General features: G+C 37.0%; 3 protein-coding genes across 4 annotated transcripts; 1 reads left to right on the top strand and 2 right to left on the bottom strand.

Annotated features, from left to right (window-relative positions):
* The first annotated feature begins 2,328 nt into the window (after positions 1-2,328).
* Positions 2,329-6,273, top strand: LOC112040831 (uncharacterized). Of its 2 annotated transcripts, none has more exons than XM_024073758.2 (5): positions 2,329-2,681; positions 3,807-3,911; positions 4,799-5,054; positions 5,277-5,354; positions 5,844-6,273. In XM_024073758.2, the coding sequence occupies exons 1-5, from the start codon at positions 2,643-2,645 to the stop codon at positions 5,966-5,968; spliced, it is 603 nt and encodes a 200-aa protein (XP_023929526.2). In that variant the 5' UTR covers positions 2,329-2,642; the 3' UTR covers positions 5,969-6,273. The 2 variants fall into 2 exon arrangements, with proteins under 2 accessions (XP_023929526.2, XP_065631872.1); XM_065775800.1 differs by lacking the exon at positions 2,329-2,681 and adding an exon at positions 3,653-3,671.
* A 1,366-nt stretch (positions 6,274-7,639) lies between these two features.
* Positions 7,640-13,559, bottom strand: LOC112040811 (M phase phosphoprotein 10). The gene is given in 15 exon segments (XM_024073731.2): positions 7,640-8,139; positions 8,234-8,296; positions 9,947-10,088; positions 10,239-10,292; positions 10,398-10,469; positions 10,668-10,736; positions 10,941-10,982; positions 11,077-11,145; positions 11,400-11,537; positions 11,658-11,768; positions 11,852-12,029; positions 12,468-12,529; positions 12,781-12,911; positions 12,914-13,219; positions 13,222-13,559. Coding segments are annotated over 15 exon segments (1,683 nt in total). The 5' UTR covers positions 13,454-13,559; the 3' UTR covers positions 7,640-8,125.
* LOC136068507 (probable transcription factor At1g44810) lies at positions 8,303-9,777 on the bottom strand. Its single transcript, XM_065775773.1, has 2 exons — positions 9,433-9,777; positions 8,303-9,384 (listed from the first exon to the last, which is right to left on the bottom strand). Exons 1-2 carry the CDS (start codon positions 9,775-9,777, stop codon positions 8,887-8,889), a joined length of 843 nt encoding a protein of 280 aa, XP_065631845.1. The 3' UTR covers positions 8,303-8,886.
* Positions 13,560-18,803: the final 5,244 nt, after the last annotated feature.

Below are 18,803 nucleotides of genomic sequence, written 5' to 3'. Positions count from 1 at the left end.
TATAGGCACCTTTTACAGCAACATAAACTTATCATCCAAAACTTAGTTTCTATTAATGAGCTGAGAAGTTAGAATTCCTAAGGCTAAGGACACGGTAACAACAACTGAACTCAACTCAAATACACACAGAGAAGTGCTACATCAGCTCCTATGATCTTGCAATATCCCAAAGGACCCAAACCACCATATATAATTGATCTTTTCTATTGTATTCCTCATGGGCCTGACCATTTGTAAAACGTTCTTACTTCATGTTACTTAAAATTTACATTAATTTAGTTTTTCATCCTTAATTTTTAAGAAGTTTATTGAAAAAATTACAGTTTGTAACTTTCTATTTATATCTAGTTAATTTTTATTCGAAGTGTCAAACTTATTTTTAACAATTAATAAAGAATTTAACATGCATGTTGTAGGGTTAGAATTTGTGGCCCAAGCCCAAAAACAATAAATTTGTAGAGCGTGGGTGATAGAACTAGGTTAACTATGGAGCTAACAATAGTTGATCACAGCATACAAGTATAAACCAGCATAAAAGTACACGTAAAGACCAAGTAAATTCAAATCCGAAGAGGCTTATGGTAAATTGGATACAGGTTACAATTCTTTTTTTTGGTTCCCGTCCTCTCCCATTTAGGAACCCTTCTTCTTTATATATCTTCCTCCACTACCATCCCCATCGTCCACTTGTTCTTCATCCAGCTCCCCACTTGAGCACATGTCATGTCATGTATCTCCCTTAGCTTTTGTGAATGACGGTAGCTCCAGTTGTACTGTTCAGAGGTCTTTTTCACATAAATGCGGCCAGAAAAGTTGCTGCAGTGCATTTAATACGATGGTGGCAGCTTTTCCTTTTAGATATTTCTCCATTCCTCTTATCTCCAGGCGTGTCTAGAGTTGATCCAAATTGCTGAAGTCACTAGTAAATCCCTTCAAACTCCCCAGATCTTTACATGACCCCAAAATCCTTTCATCCAAGGATGATTGTCTCTTCGGAACACCGATGCTCTCTTCGGACGGAGTTTATTCGTCCCCATGTATTCTCCTTTCACGCGAAATACCCCTCGACAATTTGAGCCTCCTCGGACATAGACTAATCTTCACCTTGGGCTTTAGGCCCACTACGTATGGCTGGGCTTTACCCCCCTCCCCCCCAAACACATGTCATACGAATTTCATATAAACTTTACAGATAAAATATAATATATTTATCAAATTATCAAGCACATGAGTCCCACATAATGCATTTATGTTAAATGACTATTTTATTTTAAATTTGTTGTCTTATCATTTGTATTAATTTTAGTAATATTTTTAACATGACTTTTACTAGCACTTTGCTTCAAAATTTACGGATGAAATTGGATATGTTACATACCTTATTTTTTATTATTTATAAAAATCAAACAACACAAAATTCTCATCATTTACTCAATTCAACCAAATCATTCTAGACTTAACTTAACTCAAGCATGCTCAGAACAACTAAGCGTATGTTTGGGAATAATGGACCAAATTGACCAAATGAACCAAACTGGAGCAAATAGACCAAGTTGAACCAAATGGTATGAATTGAACCGAAGTGGCCCAGATGAACCAAACTTCAAAAAAAATAAATGATGAATGAATTACTTTTTCTTGTTTCCTAAGAAACATTGAATAATGTGAGCTATAAAAATCATATTGTCAAATTTATGTCCTTCTTTCATGTACTATCTATGAAAAGAGAAAAGAAACAAGTAACAAGGGGTTTTTAAGAAAATAATAATATTTTATTATAATTATTGAAAATAACTTTGTGGTTAAAAAATTTGGGAAAATCATTTCTTTGAGAATTTTGTGTTAAAAACATGATTTTAAGAATTAAAATTTCAATTTTCGCATTGTAATCATGCTTCCAAAACATGATTTTAGTTACAACACATTTTGCATTCAAATTATATTTTGAAAACATAACTTTAATATAAACACATTTTACATTGAAATTGTGTTTTTGGAAACATGATTTCATAGTATAATTTGAAATTTTAATGCTTAAATGAGAGGCTATTCTCCAAAATAACATTCCAAAAGAGCTATTTTGAATAATTATAAATAAAATATATTTTTTTCCACACAAAAAACCCCAATACCAAAGTGATGCAATTATTTGAGATCTAAATGAGTGATCACCCTCCTTAATTTCACAATGGCATAATGATCTGCCTACTCAACAAAAACTTGCGCAACAATGCACCATCAAGGAAAGGGGCCAACATCGATGAAAAAGAATACTTGCCGCGTAAAAAAAAAATAAAAAATCTAAACTCTTAGTGAAGGACATAAGAGTCATTCAAGTAGAAGGCAAGAGCAATTCAGTCATTTCAGCCTCCAAGTTCCACCGTGCCACTCATTGAGAGAACCGCGGAGGCGGTACAATATTGAACACCGTGTAACACCGTCTCTCACAGTCATCGTCCATCAATAGCTTCCTGTTTGGTTACAAATAAAATGAGGGAAAACTCAAAACTTTGATCATTTCCATCTTTCCATTGTTGGGTCTATTTTATTTTCCTTTTATCGCTCGGCTACCAAATAGTTTTGTTGGGTCCTTAAATAAGAACCCCACTTGTAGAATTTGTGTGGAAAGCATCTTTTTGATCATGGAAGCTCCTGAAAAATCTGAAGAAGCTGTCTCAAATGTAAGAATCTCATTTTTCTGCTAAACTTTAAATTCTGAATGGTCAGTGCTTAAACCCTCGATTAAACCCTGCTATCTGTGAAAATCTTGATTTCTAACTCAAGTTTTGAACTTAAATACCTGAGCTCTCTGTTGTTTTTTTTTTTTTTGCAAAATTTCTTTTTTTCTATACTGTTGCTGTTGTTTTTCTTCTTGGTGTTCAATTTGTAGATCAAGTTTGATAATTTGTGCTAGTCTCTTTAGCTCAACTTTAGTTACTTTTGTTTCGGATATCTCATAAATTTTGCAACTTCATAGTTTTGGAAAGTTTTCTGTATCGATTTGTGATCTGGGTCATTCACTATCCTCCATTAGCTGGTGTCTGCATGTAATTTTGGACTAGAATTGAATGGGGGAAAATTGTGCTTTAACAAAATGCCCAGGAATTAGTTGAAGGCAGAAAAGAAATTTAAATTCTATAAAGATCACATTTTTTTTTTATTGAACAAGACTTGAATTAAGATGCTGTCCTTTTCATATAGCCTAAGGTGGTCAGGATATTTGATCGTTCGATATTTGTAATTTGTTGTTGAGGTCATTTTTCAACTGAATTTGTTGTGAGTTTCATACCATTCCAATCATAGAGGTTTTCAAAGTCTCTTTAAATGTAAATTCGCTAGCGTACTGTTTTACTTGTTAATTTGTTTGGTTTGAAGATACCAACTACCAAGCATTCTATGCCTGATCTCAAGTTATGCTTTTTCTGAACTTTATTGGACTGGCTAACTGCCTTGAGGAATCTTTCTTTATTTTCAATTGTTAATTTATTAGACTTATGCAACTTTTGTAACTGATTGTTTCACCCCCAAAATATGTTTCCTGTATTCTTGGGTGATTCCTTTTTCTGATATATATATATATCTTTTATTATTTATCCCAAAAAAAAAAAACTTGTTAATTTGTTTGGTTAGAATTGATTGTTCTGCATCAGTCATATCTAGGGGAGTGAAAAGTATGTGGGGATTCTCTATCTTTCTGTGCTCTTTGATTTTAAATGTATGCCTCCACGATACATAAACAACTCTATTTATGGAATCATTGAATCTTTCAAATATCGAAAGGCTAATCTCATCTTCTCCCTGATCAGTATACTCCAAGGATGGCTGGAACTGTCAATTGGGGCACAGCAACTGTCGTTGGAGTGTTTGCAGGCTTGTTATATGGAGGCAGTAGGGAGGCATCCGCTTCTGTTGTAAGTTTGTACTAAAAAAACTGCTAAGAGTGCATTTTTGTAATAACTGAGCATGTTTGATCAACTGAACCATCTAAAAGTCTTTCTCTATCCTGCTCAGACATGATTAATTTGCCAAGTATGAACACAAGAGTTGGCAGGAAAAGGGAACAGATTTTGATATTTCCTTATCGAGATAACTATGTAAAGTGCTAAAAATTATGAGAGATTAACAATTTGTACCTTATTGTAAAATATAAATTGGTACAGATGTGTTTGGCATCTTTGTACCCTCTGGTACAACCATACTGGCCAATGGTGCATGTTATGCCTGTGAATTATACTCTCATAATTGGAATTGGAAAAACATGGTTGGTTTTATGGTGGATCAGTTGTAGGCAAGGTGGAAAGTAATGGCTTTCATTTATGTATAAGCTTAAAAATGCAAGAGGCTGGACCAAATCTTCTTAATAAAAAGTATATAAGTGGTTTATTTATAACATTTGTTTTTTTGGGGGGGGTGGTGTGGTGGTGTGTGGAGGTGTTTATTTTGCAATTAGTACTCAGTATGCATTTTCTACTTTGCACCATCTTTTGTTGGAAGTCATTCACTTATGAATTACTTCCTTTAACTCCACCCCTCTTCAACCCCACAACCCCCCTAAAAAAAAAGGAGAAGTCCAACCAAAAGAGAAGAGAAAGAAAAGAAATACTCAAATCCATGGAAAATGGTACTGGTTTCTGGGTTTTAACAGTTTAATCTTCCCTATAATTTGCTAGTAGTTTTCGGATATTGTATGTTTTGAGACAATGAACTTTACTTTTCATCCAAATAGTTTTCATTTTTTCTAAGACATATTTCAATCATATTTGATGACACCTGTGAGGACTTTGCATTGTTTTGGCAGAGCAAGGATGCAGAGGTAATGTTGAAGCTAGGGAGCACAGCGGATAAACGTGAGCAGCATCGACTAGTGAGAGATGCAATGGAAAAAAGATTTGTACGAGTCACTCGTGGCTCCATAATTGGTGGAGTACGCCTTGGAATGTTCACTGCCGCATTTTACAGTTTACAGAATCTGCTTGCAGAGAAACGAGGTGTACATGATGTTTTCAATGTTGTTGCTGCTGGTTCAGCCACTGCTTCGACATTTGGTCTAATTAGTAAGAATTTAGAAACTCTTGCATCTGATGTTCTCACCAACTGATCCTGTCATTTTGGTTTAGAAAATTTATATGTAGTCACTTTATAGTTCCTCAAATATTTTCCAAGTTTTGCTGTCTATTATTTCGTTATTTTGAAGTTTAATTCCTTAAGTATCTTAAAGAGGTTGATGAATTGTTGTCTACTCTGTAATTAACTTCTCCATCTATTTCATATATTAGTGCCAGGATCACTCCAATGGCGTGCAAGGAATGTTGCGCTGGGTTCAGTTTTGGGGGCGGCAATATGTTTCCCTCTTGGTAATATATTCAATCCTTATATGTAATTACTGATCCTTCTATTAAAACTACTAATATAACAGTAAATGAAAATGTTGTGGCATTTGGCTATCTGATGGATATCAAATCAGTACAATCACTACACTGTCTTTCCCATAATTTTTGAACTCAAGCTGCTAGAGTAGCCCCGGTCTTCATTCACAATGACCAAGACAACCTTAAATTTATTTAGAGAAATGCTGGTAGCTAAAAAAAAAATGAGATAAGCATAACAGTTAAAGTATATTGGAGTCATTTTAATAACAATAATTGTTATCTCTTAAAAGGGATCTTAGTTGCCTAACCTCGCTTTAGCTATATGCCCAGTCATGTGAGTGCAAGTGTTAAAATTACATTATTTAAGTTGGACAGAATAACTCAAAGCTCTAAATTACAATGATGAAAAATTGATAGCATGAGTTCAACAGAAAGTATAGAACTTGTGAGTAAAAAAAATGTGTTTTGTGACAGGTTGGCTTCAACTGAAGCTTATTGAGAAAGCAAATGAAGGAAATATGGTGGCTAACCCTGGTTCAGAAGCAAGGAGTGGTGTTGGTGCAGCAATAGAGAGGCTCGAGGGAAATTTGAATGAATAAAACAAAATAATTTGGAGGGTTCAATCTAGAATTTTCCATGGAAGGTGGAGGGATCAAAAGTAAGACGTGGGCTAGCCCCCAAAAGAGATCTAATGTTGTTCTCTTGTATCTAATTTTCTTTTTCAGTGCTTCCCTTCAATAGTGAGACTGAGAATAATACTCAAAAGCTTGGTTACTTGAGAGCATTTTTTTGGCTGAATAGAATTTCCTTTAGGTTAATCTTTGAGATCATATGCCATTTTTGTTGGTGATGATGTTCTTTATGTCATATACCCAATTAATAGGCAAATCAACATTTTAGTTTCTCTGTTTTCTTATTAGCTATTCATTTATATATTTTAATGCTTGCAAGAAATGTAACTTGTGGGAGACCAAAAAGGTGTTTGGGTTAGACAAAGACATGGTTTAAATGCTTCTTGGGTGGCATTAACAAGCCCTTCTTCTAATGTGTCTTTTTAAATACTTTTTTCATTTTTGTCTAGATTTTCTGAGTGTAAATTAGCAATATATGAAAGGAAATCTTCAATGAAGTGGTTTGCTGGGGGCTTTAGCCTTTAAGTACCTACGAGGGCCGCCTACACATATTTAAGAGAAGTAAGAACCAGTACTAATAGCTCCCATCAATGCATGAAGGTGCCCAAAATGGTGGGATTTGTTGGGCAGAGCTGATGGTGAGCATATCACCCTTTTTTCCGATTTTCTTCATGAGAAAACAGAGTAGGGTGGTCAGTTGTAAAGATCCTCTTCGACGCAATTATGGTAATCCACATCTGCTGAGAAACTAATACCTGAGAACCTGCATGAAGGATCATAGGCACTTCCTCTTCATAATATTGAAATGAAGACACGAATGACATGGTTAATTCTTGTGTATGTTATTTTTTTGGAAGCTGTTTATGTATATATAATACTCTCTTATTTCATTAGCTGGTTATGAGATTGGTATATTGTATATGCTGCGCTTGTAAAATCCAAATGGAGAGGACAATTCCAGTCCATGCCAACTAAAACACAAAGATTCATTCGCAGTTAAAAAACATAGATGGCTAATGAAACATTGATGTCTAGAACTGAAACTCCAATTTTCCATGCGATGATGTATTAGTATGAAGCCACTATTCATTGGTTATGGCTCAGCTTTAAAGGACGCACGTTGACAACACATTCTATTGGTGGAGCTTTCAAATGTTTTCTTATGCTGAATTGCTGATTTTGAAAGAAATGTTCTATTTCTTCAATTTGGATGTATTGTGATAAATTTCTAATCTAATGGTCCATCAATATTTGATTATTTTCTATCTGATCCAGAAACTTTGCTATCAACATAAAATCTAGTCAATTGGTCATAATTGGGATATAGGTAAACATTTTTCTCAGGTTCCCCTTGAACAACTTAAGACTTTCAAATGTTTTTTTAGAGAGAAAAGTCAGATTTAACTTGATGGATTCAAACCCAACTTGATTTATCATCCACCGGTTCCATTTTTCAATATAAAAATTACAGTTACTATTGCAAGGGTTCTTTAGGAGGTGCATATATACTTGCAGTCCCAACTCTCAAATTGCCATGACTTGCATGTTACTAAGAAACATTATGAACAGCTAATGCTCAAATTGAAACAGCTTTTTGTTGGATTTGACAAATTCGAAACTAATTATAAGGGTAAGTAGTAAGCATCAAAGCAATCTCTATTCATCCAGTCGTGCCCAACTGATGCTAAAAACAAATGGAATCCCTAGAGCAAAATGGAATCCCTTACGCAAAACATATAAGCTGAACAAAAGAATATAACCGACACAAACTAGTATACTGTTCAATAGGATCTGTGAAACCCAGGATAACAAAATCACTACAGACTAATTACATAACAAAAACTTTCTATCATATCAGAATTCTAATAAATAACAATGAACTGACATTCCATTGATGGATATGATGCTTCAATCCTTTTCATCCTCTTCCGTACGGGTTTCTTTACACACTCACCAGAAGTCAGAAGCATAAGGCTGAACAAATAAGATCTTTGGGGTAAAGGCACCACCCTTCCTCTTTTCTCTGCCTCTCACTCCTCTTACTTGTCCTTGAGTTGAAACCATAATTTACGGAGGAAGGCTTGTAAGGAGACCATGCATATCTTAATCATATGCAAAATCTCATCATTCTTCTTTGCCTGCCATTTTAAGAAAGTCATACCATGAGGAACAATATTCGATTAATTCCCTTAATGATAGGTGTAATCAAGTCAAAGAAAAAACAAACATTACCATGATCATGGTTTAGGGATGTGCTGTCTCGTGGCTTCTTTGCAGTCCGTTTAGCTGCCTTAGCTGCAACCATGTATCTCAAAATCAATAATTTACTCCTCTTTTTAAGTTTTAAATGCATAATGTAGGTCTTGACCTCATGAGTCACAAACTCACCCTCCCCAAGTATAATTTTTTTTTAAAAAGCTGTCTTGGACTCTCTCACTAGCCTTTATACTGGTGATTTTCGCTAGCCAAACTGTTCTGTTAATCTTATCAAGTCTTTGCCTTTATGTTTCATAATTTATATGCCCATTTCTAAGTAAATTATTGTCAATGGGCTCTAGCTCAAATCGCACTTCTCATTCTTATATTCCAAATTTTAATACTCTTTAAACCACCAAAATCAAGGAATAAATCTTTGGTATAAAGGCTGAGATTCCTCTGTAGAATAAGCTAATTGAAGGGATATTGATGACAAGGAGTGACATAATTGAACAAAGTCAGCACTTTACCTCTCAATGGTCTTTGTACACCTCAAGCATCAAGCTGGCCTGGTCCCTAATCAACCTGGTCAGAATCACAAACATTTACAACTCCACCATCTTCCACCTCTCCTCCAATTGCACCCACTTCTCTTTATCAATCAATTCAAGTCCTCGCTTTATCAAACTCTACTCCAACGTCACATTCTTATCAAACCTTAACATCCCATTCAAACATCTCCCCGAAACCCCAGCAGCAGAAGCATCAGCATCAGCAGAGCCCCAAATTTTCTTCGACAATTCACATGTCTTTCTATCATGGGGTTTCGAAAAGGTTGGGTCTTTACCTTTCTTTCCTTGCCCAACCATATTGCGGTACTTCTTCCTTAACCTTTTCATCTTATCCACCAGTTGGGCCTTCGTAACTTCCACGTGGAGACTCTTCTTAACAAACGCAACGACATCTTCAGCAGGATTAGCGTCATTTACAACTCTGTAATTCACCATCCCTTCTAGTAATTCTATTTCATTATCGTTGCTCCACAGCCTCTGGAAAAGCTTCTTCTCTTCCCTACCACCACCGCCGCCACCTTGGGATTTCAGTTCCGGGTCTTTCTTCTTGACCCGCTTCGACGGCGTCGTTTCTGCTTCACTGTTTGGATGCTTCTTGGTGGCGGAGGATCTTGGCTTTTACTGGAGTCAGTTTGGGTTCCATGATTTTGGTAAAGACCCAACCTTTTCGAAACCCCACGATAGAAAGACATATGAACTGTCGAAGAAAATTTGGGGCTCTGCTGATGCTGATGCTTCTACTGCTGGGGTTTCGGGGAGATGTTTGAATAGGATGTTAAGGTTTAATAAGAATGTGAGGTTGGAGGAGAGTTTGATAAAGAGAGGACTTGAATTGATTGATAAAGAGAAGAGGGTGCAATTGGAGGAGAGGTGGAAGATGGTGGAGTTGGAAATGTTTGTGACTCGGACCAAGTTGATTAGGGACCAGGCCAGCTTGATGCTTGAGGCGTACAAAGACCATTGAGAGGTAAAGTGTTGACTTTGTTCAATTCTGTCACTCCTTGTCATCAATATCCCTTCAATTAGCTTATCCTACAAAGGAATCTCAGCCTTTATACCAAAGATTTATTCCTTGATTTTGGTGGTTTAAAGAGTATTAAAATTAGAAGTGCAATTTGAAAAAGAATGAAAATTAGCATTTCAAATACAATGAAAGAACCTAGGTACCCAAGCTTACCTTTGAATTTCCTCTTCTTATTAGCTCTCCTCCTCTTCCTTTCTGCCTGTGTAAGCTCAGTTTCTTCCTTAATGTCACCTTTGCCAGTAAAAACTTCCTCAGGAGCCAGCATAGCTGCATCTGAGACAGCCACAGGTGCAATCTGCACATGGAAGACATTTTCATTTATAATCAATTCATTAAAAAAAAAAAAAAAGAGAGAAATTTGTCCATGGAACAGACCACATAATTTACTCACTTGCTAAATATGGAGCATATAAAATTTTGAAATGAATATATACAAACTCTTTACCTCTTCCATTGCTAGAGCTGGGACATTTGCTTGTATAGACATGTCCTCTATAACCTGTCCAAATCAACACACAACTAATAAAGACAACGACACAAAATGTTCACCACGTATTGCCTAAAATTATATGTTCACTAAGATGATTGAGATTGAAAAGCATACAGGTTTTGGAGCAAAGTGGAAATGAGAAAGAGCATCCAGCTTTAAGCAAAGTTTCTTGAACAACATGCTAGCCTGATCAAAGATAATGAGAAAAAGGTTGAGCATATATAATATCTTCAAAAGTCTAGGTGGAAGGAGCAAACAACAGACTGTCAAATGGGAAGTTCTGAAGTCCTATACAGCACCATAAGGACGCTAAAGATATGAAGATTACAAAGAAGAAATAATCAGGAATGCAATGAATATTTAAGTAACAACGAAAACTTGCACCTCTTTCTTCTGTTCATCCTTGAATGACAAAGGGGCAGAATTCAGATTTGTCTGCTGAACATATTCTTCCTGCAAATAATTGAAATAAATAAAATGTCGTTAAATATTGCTAATTTAAGTAACAAAGGAAGAATAAACTGTATTATAAACTTCATTACTAAGGTCCCCAAAAAATACAGATCCAGTGTACAAAACCATAAATTCCGGGAAAAATAAGGGCAAAGCAGGACATGAAGAGTAAATCCCATAATGGATCATGTCAGAAATACAAACCTCATAAACTTCAGCAAGACCCTTCTTGCTTTTATTCTCGTCCTGCATATTTAACAAGGAAAGTGCTGAATAAGTAAATTTCTATCACCGTAACACAGAATGAATTTATTTCAGTATTTCAGTATAAAATGTTTACCAACTCTTTGATTTCTCTCGGAGCCACAGACGGCAACCTAGGAGCCTTTTGCACATCATCATACTGTCCCTACAAACATCATAGCAATATTGTTGCTGATTAGTAATGGAGAGACATCAAAGTCACAATCACTAATGCAGCATGTGTAATGTCAAATAAAACAAAAGGCAATACTTTTCTTCTCTTTTTTCTTGGTAAGCGTATAACCATTCTTATCTAGTGCACAAATAAAAGAATAATTTGATGCTATCATAGTGAAGTCCAACTATAATCAATGACCTGATAGCATTCCAACTAATATCTGCTAAACAAATGGAGTCTACCTTAAGGATCCGTTCCTTTATGATTTCTTCAAGTGCTACTGTAACCTCCTCAGTGATCACAGGGGCAGGTCTCACATTGTGATCAAATTCCAGATCAACTTCTAATGCACTGTTCACTGGCCTTTTTTCAGCAGTTACCTGTTGCCAAGATATTTAATCCACATTTAGATACATTCACTTGAATCAAATCCACATCTGCTTCAATTATGATCCAAGCAAATTTGATTTAACACTATAATTTTAGACTGATAATATTACCTCTCCCTGCATGGTCCAATCTTGTTGCTCCAGGTCTTCCTTTTCCATCAGCTCTATTTGAGATCGAAGCTTCTGAAGTTCTTTTTCATGGGTAGAAAGAGTCTCTTGCTTCTATAAATAAGAACATCAAGATCAGATGTGTTTCAACTAAAATTCCTGCTAGACGTGCACATATATTTTGAAAAAAAAAATACATTATTTTCAAAAGCCCCATCATCTTCTTGCTCATCACCCATGTCTGAATCTTCTTGTTCATCACCCATGTCTGAATCTTCTTGTTCGTCACCCATGTCTAAATCTTCTGACCGATCATTCACTTCTGATTTTCGTTTTGAAGCCTTTTTCTTATTAGAACCAAAAAAGTCTTCATAACTGAGATACACATATGCACAGGTTAAGCCCAGAAAAGGGAAATGTCAAACAAATCTATCAGAGTTATAAATATACACCCCCATGCACAACATTGATACAAGATATATACCTCAAAAGCAAAGATTAGTTCATGCATCCATCATCTTAAAAGCATAACTATTCCAAAGAATTTGTGCATTCCAAATATATTACCATATAGCGAAAATGCAATTTTTAATTATTGATTGGTAAGTTACTCACACAATCAATGGGTCTTGAAACACAACCTCACCATCCATCCAATTATTATCAAAGCAAGAAGTGTCATTTGACCTAGAGCCCATTAGCAATTCTATTTTTTTTTTCTAAAGAATACCAATGGCAATATGAATATAACAAATTGGAGCAATTCATTAGAGCCGACAACAATGAAACGAAAAAGAAACAACATAACAGCACCTTGCCATCTTGTCCGCATTTTGATCATCATCTTCATCATCACCAAGCCCAAAAGCTCCAAGCTAAAAGAACAAAATGCCAATGAGTTAGAAACACCCAACAAACGTCATCAAAATCAACTTAAATGACACTAACAAATATGCACTTTCTATACCAAATCCAAACCCATCAAAGTCTTCTAAACCGGCTAAAACCACAATTCCATAATTAAACCCAATCAATCAAAAATTCTCAAAACCAAAAGAAACCAACCAAATTATTCAAAATTTATCTCCACAAAAAAAAAAAAAAAAAAAAAAAAAAAAACACTCACCTCGTCATCCTCTTCATCATCATCATCATCTTCTTCTTCTTCACTTCCCTTACTCTTCTTATTTTTCTTACCCAACCCATCACCTTTCTTCTTTAATCCATATTCCATAGCTTCACCATCCTCCAAAAACCCTCCAATTCCTTTATCTTCAAAAACCCATCTTCAATCCCACCTTCTCTACCTTCCTCTCCCTCCTCTTCACCCTCACTCTCTCTCTCTTCCTCCTCCTCCTCTTCCTCTTCCTCTTCTTCATCCTCATCCAATTCCTCATCAAACCCATTTAATCCTTCATCAAGACCATCACTTTCCTCTTCTACAACACCCTTTACACCCTCAGAACCCTTGTGCTCAACTTTCTGAACCTTCTTCAGCTTCGATATCTCGTCCGGGTTCTTCTCGAACCGCTTCACCTCGCGGCGCAGAGTCGACATGAGGGGTGGGATTGGAGATCGATTTGCTGCCATATCTGCTCGGCGTCGAACCCTTGGGTCAAGAGCTTTTCGAATGGGGATTTCGGAGTGAAGGGCTTCAGAGAAGCGAAGAGGATCTCTGACGCGGCGCGAGCCGTTTGAGAGAGACACGGGTTCGGTGTTAGCCATTCTGGTGCCTCTGTAGATCTCAGGCGTTTCAGGGCTTCGAGTCCGGGTTCTTTGGTCGAGGTCGCCATCAGCATTGGTGATGAGCTAGGTTTCTTCTCTGTCTATGTGAAGAAGAAGGAGAAGAAGAGGAAGAAGAAGAAGAAGTTGGGTTTTAGAGGGTTAGGGATTTAGATGAGCACGTGTCAAAATAAAATTAGCCTAATATAACCTCTCTCTTTTAGAGTTGAAGACCATTTTTTTTTTTTATTAAAATTAAATGTTATATTGTATATTATAAAAATAAAAAATACTTCAACCCTTTAATTTTTTGAAAAATATATATAAAAAAAAATTACAAGATACTCTAACAATTAAATTATCTGTAATCATAAAATAGTATACTAAAATCTTGAAATCTTAGGAATGGAGGGAGTCTTTTGGCTGAATATCGCAAAAATTTGAGTTTATTTGTGATATAGGTAATGTTCAAACTTATTTGGGAAGTGAATTTCGACAACACCATTACCAAAATTCTGAGAAAAAATAGGAGAGAGGAGAGAGGGGAGAGAAATGATGTGACAGATGTGGGAGAAAGAAAAATGAATTTCATATTGCCAAAAATAATAAATAAATAAACCGAATTGTGGCAATTGAATTACCGAAATTGGAGAATTAAAATAAAAATAAAAATAAAAAAATGAACTGTGGCAAGAGTAATTTACGACCATAAACTATTTTACCATATTTTTACAAACTGTTGTTATAGCCGATTTCTTACTGGTTTTCATCAAGGCCTACTAATAATATCACTTTTTTATTTATAAATAATCATTCATTACATTAGCAGTTGTGGGGAAGGGGGATAAAGCCCAGCCATACCTAGTGGGCGTAAAACCCAAGATGAAGATTAGTGTATGTCCGAGGAGGATAAAATTGTCAAGGGGTATTTCGCATGAAAGAAGGATACACAGGGGCGAAGGAACTCTGTCCAAAGAGAGCATCAGTATTCCGAAGAGACGATCATCCTTGGATGAAAGGATTTTTGTGTCATATAAATATCTAGGGGGTTCAAATGAATGTACTAGTGACTTCAGCGATTTGGATAAACTTTAGACATGCCTGGAGATAAGAGGAACGAAGAAATATCTAAAAGGAAAAGCTGTCACCACTGTATTAAATGCACTGCAGCAACTTTTCTGGCCGTATTTATATGAAGAGGACCTTTGAATAGTACAACTAGAGCTACCGTCATTCACAAAAGTTAAGGGAGATACATGACATGACATGCACTCAAATAGGGAGCTAGATGAAGAACAAGTGGACGATGGGGATGGTAGTGGAGGAAGGTATATAAATAAGAAGGGATTCTGATGAAAAGGAGAGGGAACAAAAAAGAGAATTGTAACCTGTATTCAATCTATCATACACCTTTTCGGACTTGAACTTACTTAGTCTTTACGTATATTTTTATGCTGGTTTGTACTTGTATGCTGTGATCAACCATTGTTAACTCCATAGTTAACCTAACTCTATCACCCACGCTCTACAAATTTATTGTTTTTGGGCTTGGGCCACAAATCCTAACCTTACAACAGTTTATGAAAGTTTTTGTAAAAAAACTTGTATCTCTAGCATTTTGCCAAAAGTGAAGGATAAAAATTATAAATTATAAAATTAAAAAATAAAATAAAAAAAATAAAAAAAAAAACTCAATTTAAAATTAAAAAAAAAAAAAAAAACTCAATTGTGGCAATTGAATTGCCGAAATTAGAAGAGTAAAAAAAAAATGCTACAGCCACACTTTTGGATGAATAAAATAAAAATGCTACAGCCACACTTTTGGATGAATAAAATAAAATATTTATGCTACCCAATGAAACTTATAAATAAAATTTATATCTAATAAAAAAATAAAGAAATTCATATAACTTGTTTTGCTTCTCTCTGTTACCTCAAAATTTATTTATTTTTAAGCCATCCAAAATTGTGGCTGTGCCATTAATCTTACCACAATCCTTTTTTCTTTTTCTTTTTTAATCCTCCACTTTTGGCAAAATGCTAAAGATACAAACTTTTTTACAAAAACTTTCATAAATTGTTGATGTGATGAGTGATTATTAGTAAATAAAAAAGTGATGTTATTGGTGGGCGTTGATGAAAACTAGTAAGAAATTGGCTATAACAACTATAAGGTTAGGATTTGTGGCCCAAGTCCAAAACAATGAATTTGTAGAGAATGGGTGAAAGAGCTAGGTTGATTATGGAATCGATAACAATTAATCACAACCCTCAAACATAAACCAACATGAATTTACACGTAAAGAATTGGTGTCTGAAGAGACATATTATTGATTATGTGATGAATACAAATCTTAGGGTTACAATAAAGCCTTTTTTCTCTTCTCCCTCATTCTACTCCCCTTTTTCTCAAGAGCTTCTTTCCTTTATATAACCTCCTTCCCCATCATTCCCATCGTCCACTTGTTCCTCATCTGTGACCCTACTTGAGTATATGTCATGTAAAGTATTTCCTCTGACTCTCTGTGAGTGGCGGTAGGTGAGGTTACATTGTTCAGAGGTCTTCTCCACATAAATGCGGCCAGAGAAGTTGCTGCAGTGCATTAAATGCGGTGGTAACAGCTTTTTCTTTAGATATTTCCTCATTCTTATCTTCTCCAGATATACCCAGAGCTTATCTTGATCATTAGGGTTGCTAGGAAAATCATTCGGACCTTCCACACGTTTGATCAATCAATACTATTCACGTCCGAGGAATAAAATCTCCTCGGACAGAAGGCGGTATCCTCGGAAGGCAACCATCCTTCTTTCTGGGTATCCTTCTTCCAAATGGGCCTTGCCCTTACCATCTCCTTCTCTTCGAACGCACAGTAATCCTCACATGGGGTTCTAGGCCCACTATGTTAGATTGGGCATTTTTCCCCCCACAATAGCCCCTCAAAATTTTAATTTTTCCCTCGCATCCGAGGAGAAAGAGTAAAATTTTGACCTGCCACGCAATGAAAAAGAATAAAAAGTTTGAAAAGGGCTCATAAATACCCAAGTTTGCACGTGTGTAGGCATAAATACTGGCGCTTCATTATTGCCGCTGTCAGTTCCGTGTTTCCAAAGCGTTGTATTAATTGCTCCAGGCAGCGTTTTGTCTTTGGCATCCAACAGTGGATTGTTGATCTAATGGACAGGGTTGTTCTTTGGGATTTGGACGGGAGGAACTACATCCTTTCACCTGCCCCCATATATAAGCCCTCAGAGGAGATTATTTTTCTTTACTTCACGCATCTTCAGAATACTCAGCAAACTCACTCATCCAAAAATCCCTTCGAGCTTCTTCGATTTTCCGTCTTCTTCCTCCCCAGAATCTAACAAAAGTCTACTTTGAGTTCAGAGATCATTCTCCACTCCCGTTTGTGTAAGTTTCGGCATCCTTTGCCCCTTATTTCTTCTCGGCTCGTATTCTCAACCTCAGAAACCCCTGTTTCTTGGTTACTGCTCCCACTGTTCCTTAACAATGGGTAGATTCCAATACCTCGTCGATAGTCTGGCGCTGATAGAGGAATTTAAGCGGACTGATGGCATACCGCGGAGGGTCAATCTGAGATATTGCTCTCCGGAGCGAATACTAACGGACCGAAAAGAAAGGAGGTCATAATCCCAATGATAGCCTTCATCGAAGAGGGAATGACCCTCCCAATGGGTTCCATCACCCTAAACTACCTTCGCAACCATAGACTCTCTCCTGAGCAGTGGCGCCCAATACCCTTAGGATCCTAGGAGCTATTGATGCCTTGAACCTACAATTAGGATTAGGGTTGACCTGGCATGACCTGGTACATATGTATGAGTGTCATAGCCAAAAAGGGGCGGGATATTACCTTAAATCCCGCTCCGACATCGTTAGACTGTTCTCCTGCCTTTCCAAATCAAATAAAGGGATGAAAGACGACTATCTAATCGTCTCGGGCGCATGGCACGACGGTATACACTGTCCGACCGAGCCAGGAGAGCCAGGTGTGACTTCCTAGACTTAGGATTTCTAACAATAGGCTTAGGATTTTCACTCTTCATAACCTATGTTTTTTTTATTATGCCATCATATTTCAATTTTCTGACCAGGTTGGTTTGTTTTGTTTTTTTTTTTTTTATTTTTTTATTTATTTACAGATAAAGCAAACTATCCTCGACTTAGCCTTACCAACACCGCCACCCTTAATTATCTATTACGCTGGAGATATTTGTGAGCGAAGATGGACAGCTCCGGTCTGTCCCCCTCATACTCGGCTACACACCAAAGAAAACCGATCTTCAGCCGGTCGGCAACGCCATTACACAAGGTGATTACCAACTTTGGCGAATCGACGTCGCTCGGCCCCACTTTCTAGCGCCATACGATCTTGAGCCCTTCCACACCCAAATCCATAGGGTGTTCCATTATTAATCCAACCAGTTCAACAAGTCCCCATTAGACAGGTGGTCGTAGGCGAAGGTCGGCTCTTCATCCTCTTCACTAGAGGAACAGATAGACAAGTTCAAATTGGAAGGAGAAGCTTCAGAGAGAGTGCAGGTAATACCTTCCTCAGATTCCGAGGAGGAGACTGAAGGCAGTCCAGTGTTCATCCCCCAATTCTGATAACCACTATCCCAGAGGACTCTTCGGAAGAAGAAAAATGTCCGACTTAAAGCTTCTGATGAAGAATAGGGCAAGAAGGCTGAGCCCAAAGGACTGGGACTTCCCAACCAGTGGTGAATTTACCTCCACCACCACCTCAGATTCCTGATCCGGGCTTAAAACCAATACCGGACTTAAAGAAAAAGAGACCTCTTGAACCTGAGAGAGGGAGGTGGTGGTACCACCAAAGACCACAAAGCAACAAAAGGTGGTGAGGGACCACCGGAGTAAGAGGGCCTCATCCATGGAGAGTAGGGAGGAGCCTCCTGTGGTGACGTGCGCCGAGGCAATGCACGTGGTCTCCCAGATTAGAACTAGATGGCGTTCCTTTTTCTTGGAGACCTCCATTAGAAACTATGATGGGGAAGAGCGGGCTGATAGCTGAAGCTTGGAGCAACACTACTCCTCCCCGAGACTGGAGTCATACAGGGTTTCAGCCAGTATGTCTTTTCATGTCTCTAAAGAGGGACCTAGCCATGGTAAGCGTGCCATCCAGCTCTTCGCTATGCTGAATTTTTTGTATTTTATGTTAACTCTTACTTTACTGTCAAATTACCCAGCAGGTAGCTGGCGAGATTTGAAAATCACAAAGCCTCTTCGAAGTTAGAGCCAAATTGCCTCCAAAAGTTTTTGGGGCAATTTAGTAGGACCTTAACCCTTTTCTTTAGATCTCCTCCTTAAAAGGGTAAAGGGAAAGGGAAACCCATTGCTTGCCTCCCAAAAGCTGAGAGCCCTCGACAAAGCACGCTGCTAAATAATTC

This window comes from Quercus suber, unplaced genomic scaffold, assembly GCF_002906115.3.
Source record: "Quercus suber isolate HL8 unplaced genomic scaffold, Cork oak 2.0 scaffold_119, whole genome shotgun sequence".
Taxonomy (NCBI): Eukaryota; Viridiplantae; Streptophyta; class Magnoliopsida; order Fagales; family Fagaceae; genus Quercus; species Quercus suber.
This window is presented reverse-complemented; position numbering and strand designations above follow the sequence as displayed.

Excerpts from the sequence above, each read along its gene's own strand:
- LOC136068507 (XM_065775773.1), bottom strand. The coding sequence starts at position 9,777 with ATGACAAGGAGTGACAGAATTGAACAAAGTCAACACTTTACCTCTCAA. Across the intron at positions 9,385-9,432 it reads TATCGTGGGGTTTCGAAAAG|CCAAGATCCTCCGCCACCAA; the intron begins GTTGGGTCTTTA and ends CTCCAGTAAAAG.
- LOC112040831 (XM_024073758.2), top strand. The coding sequence starts at position 2,643 with ATGGAAGCTCCTGAAAAATCTGAAGAAGCTGTCTCAAAT. Across the intron at positions 2,682-3,806 it reads CTGAAGAAGCTGTCTCAAAT|TATACTCCAAGGATGGCTGG; the intron begins GTAAGAATCTCA and ends CTCCCTGATCAG. Across the intron at positions 5,355-5,843 it reads GGCAATATGTTTCCCTCTTG|GTTGGCTTCAACTGAAGCTT; the intron begins GTAATATATTCA and ends GTTTTGTGACAG.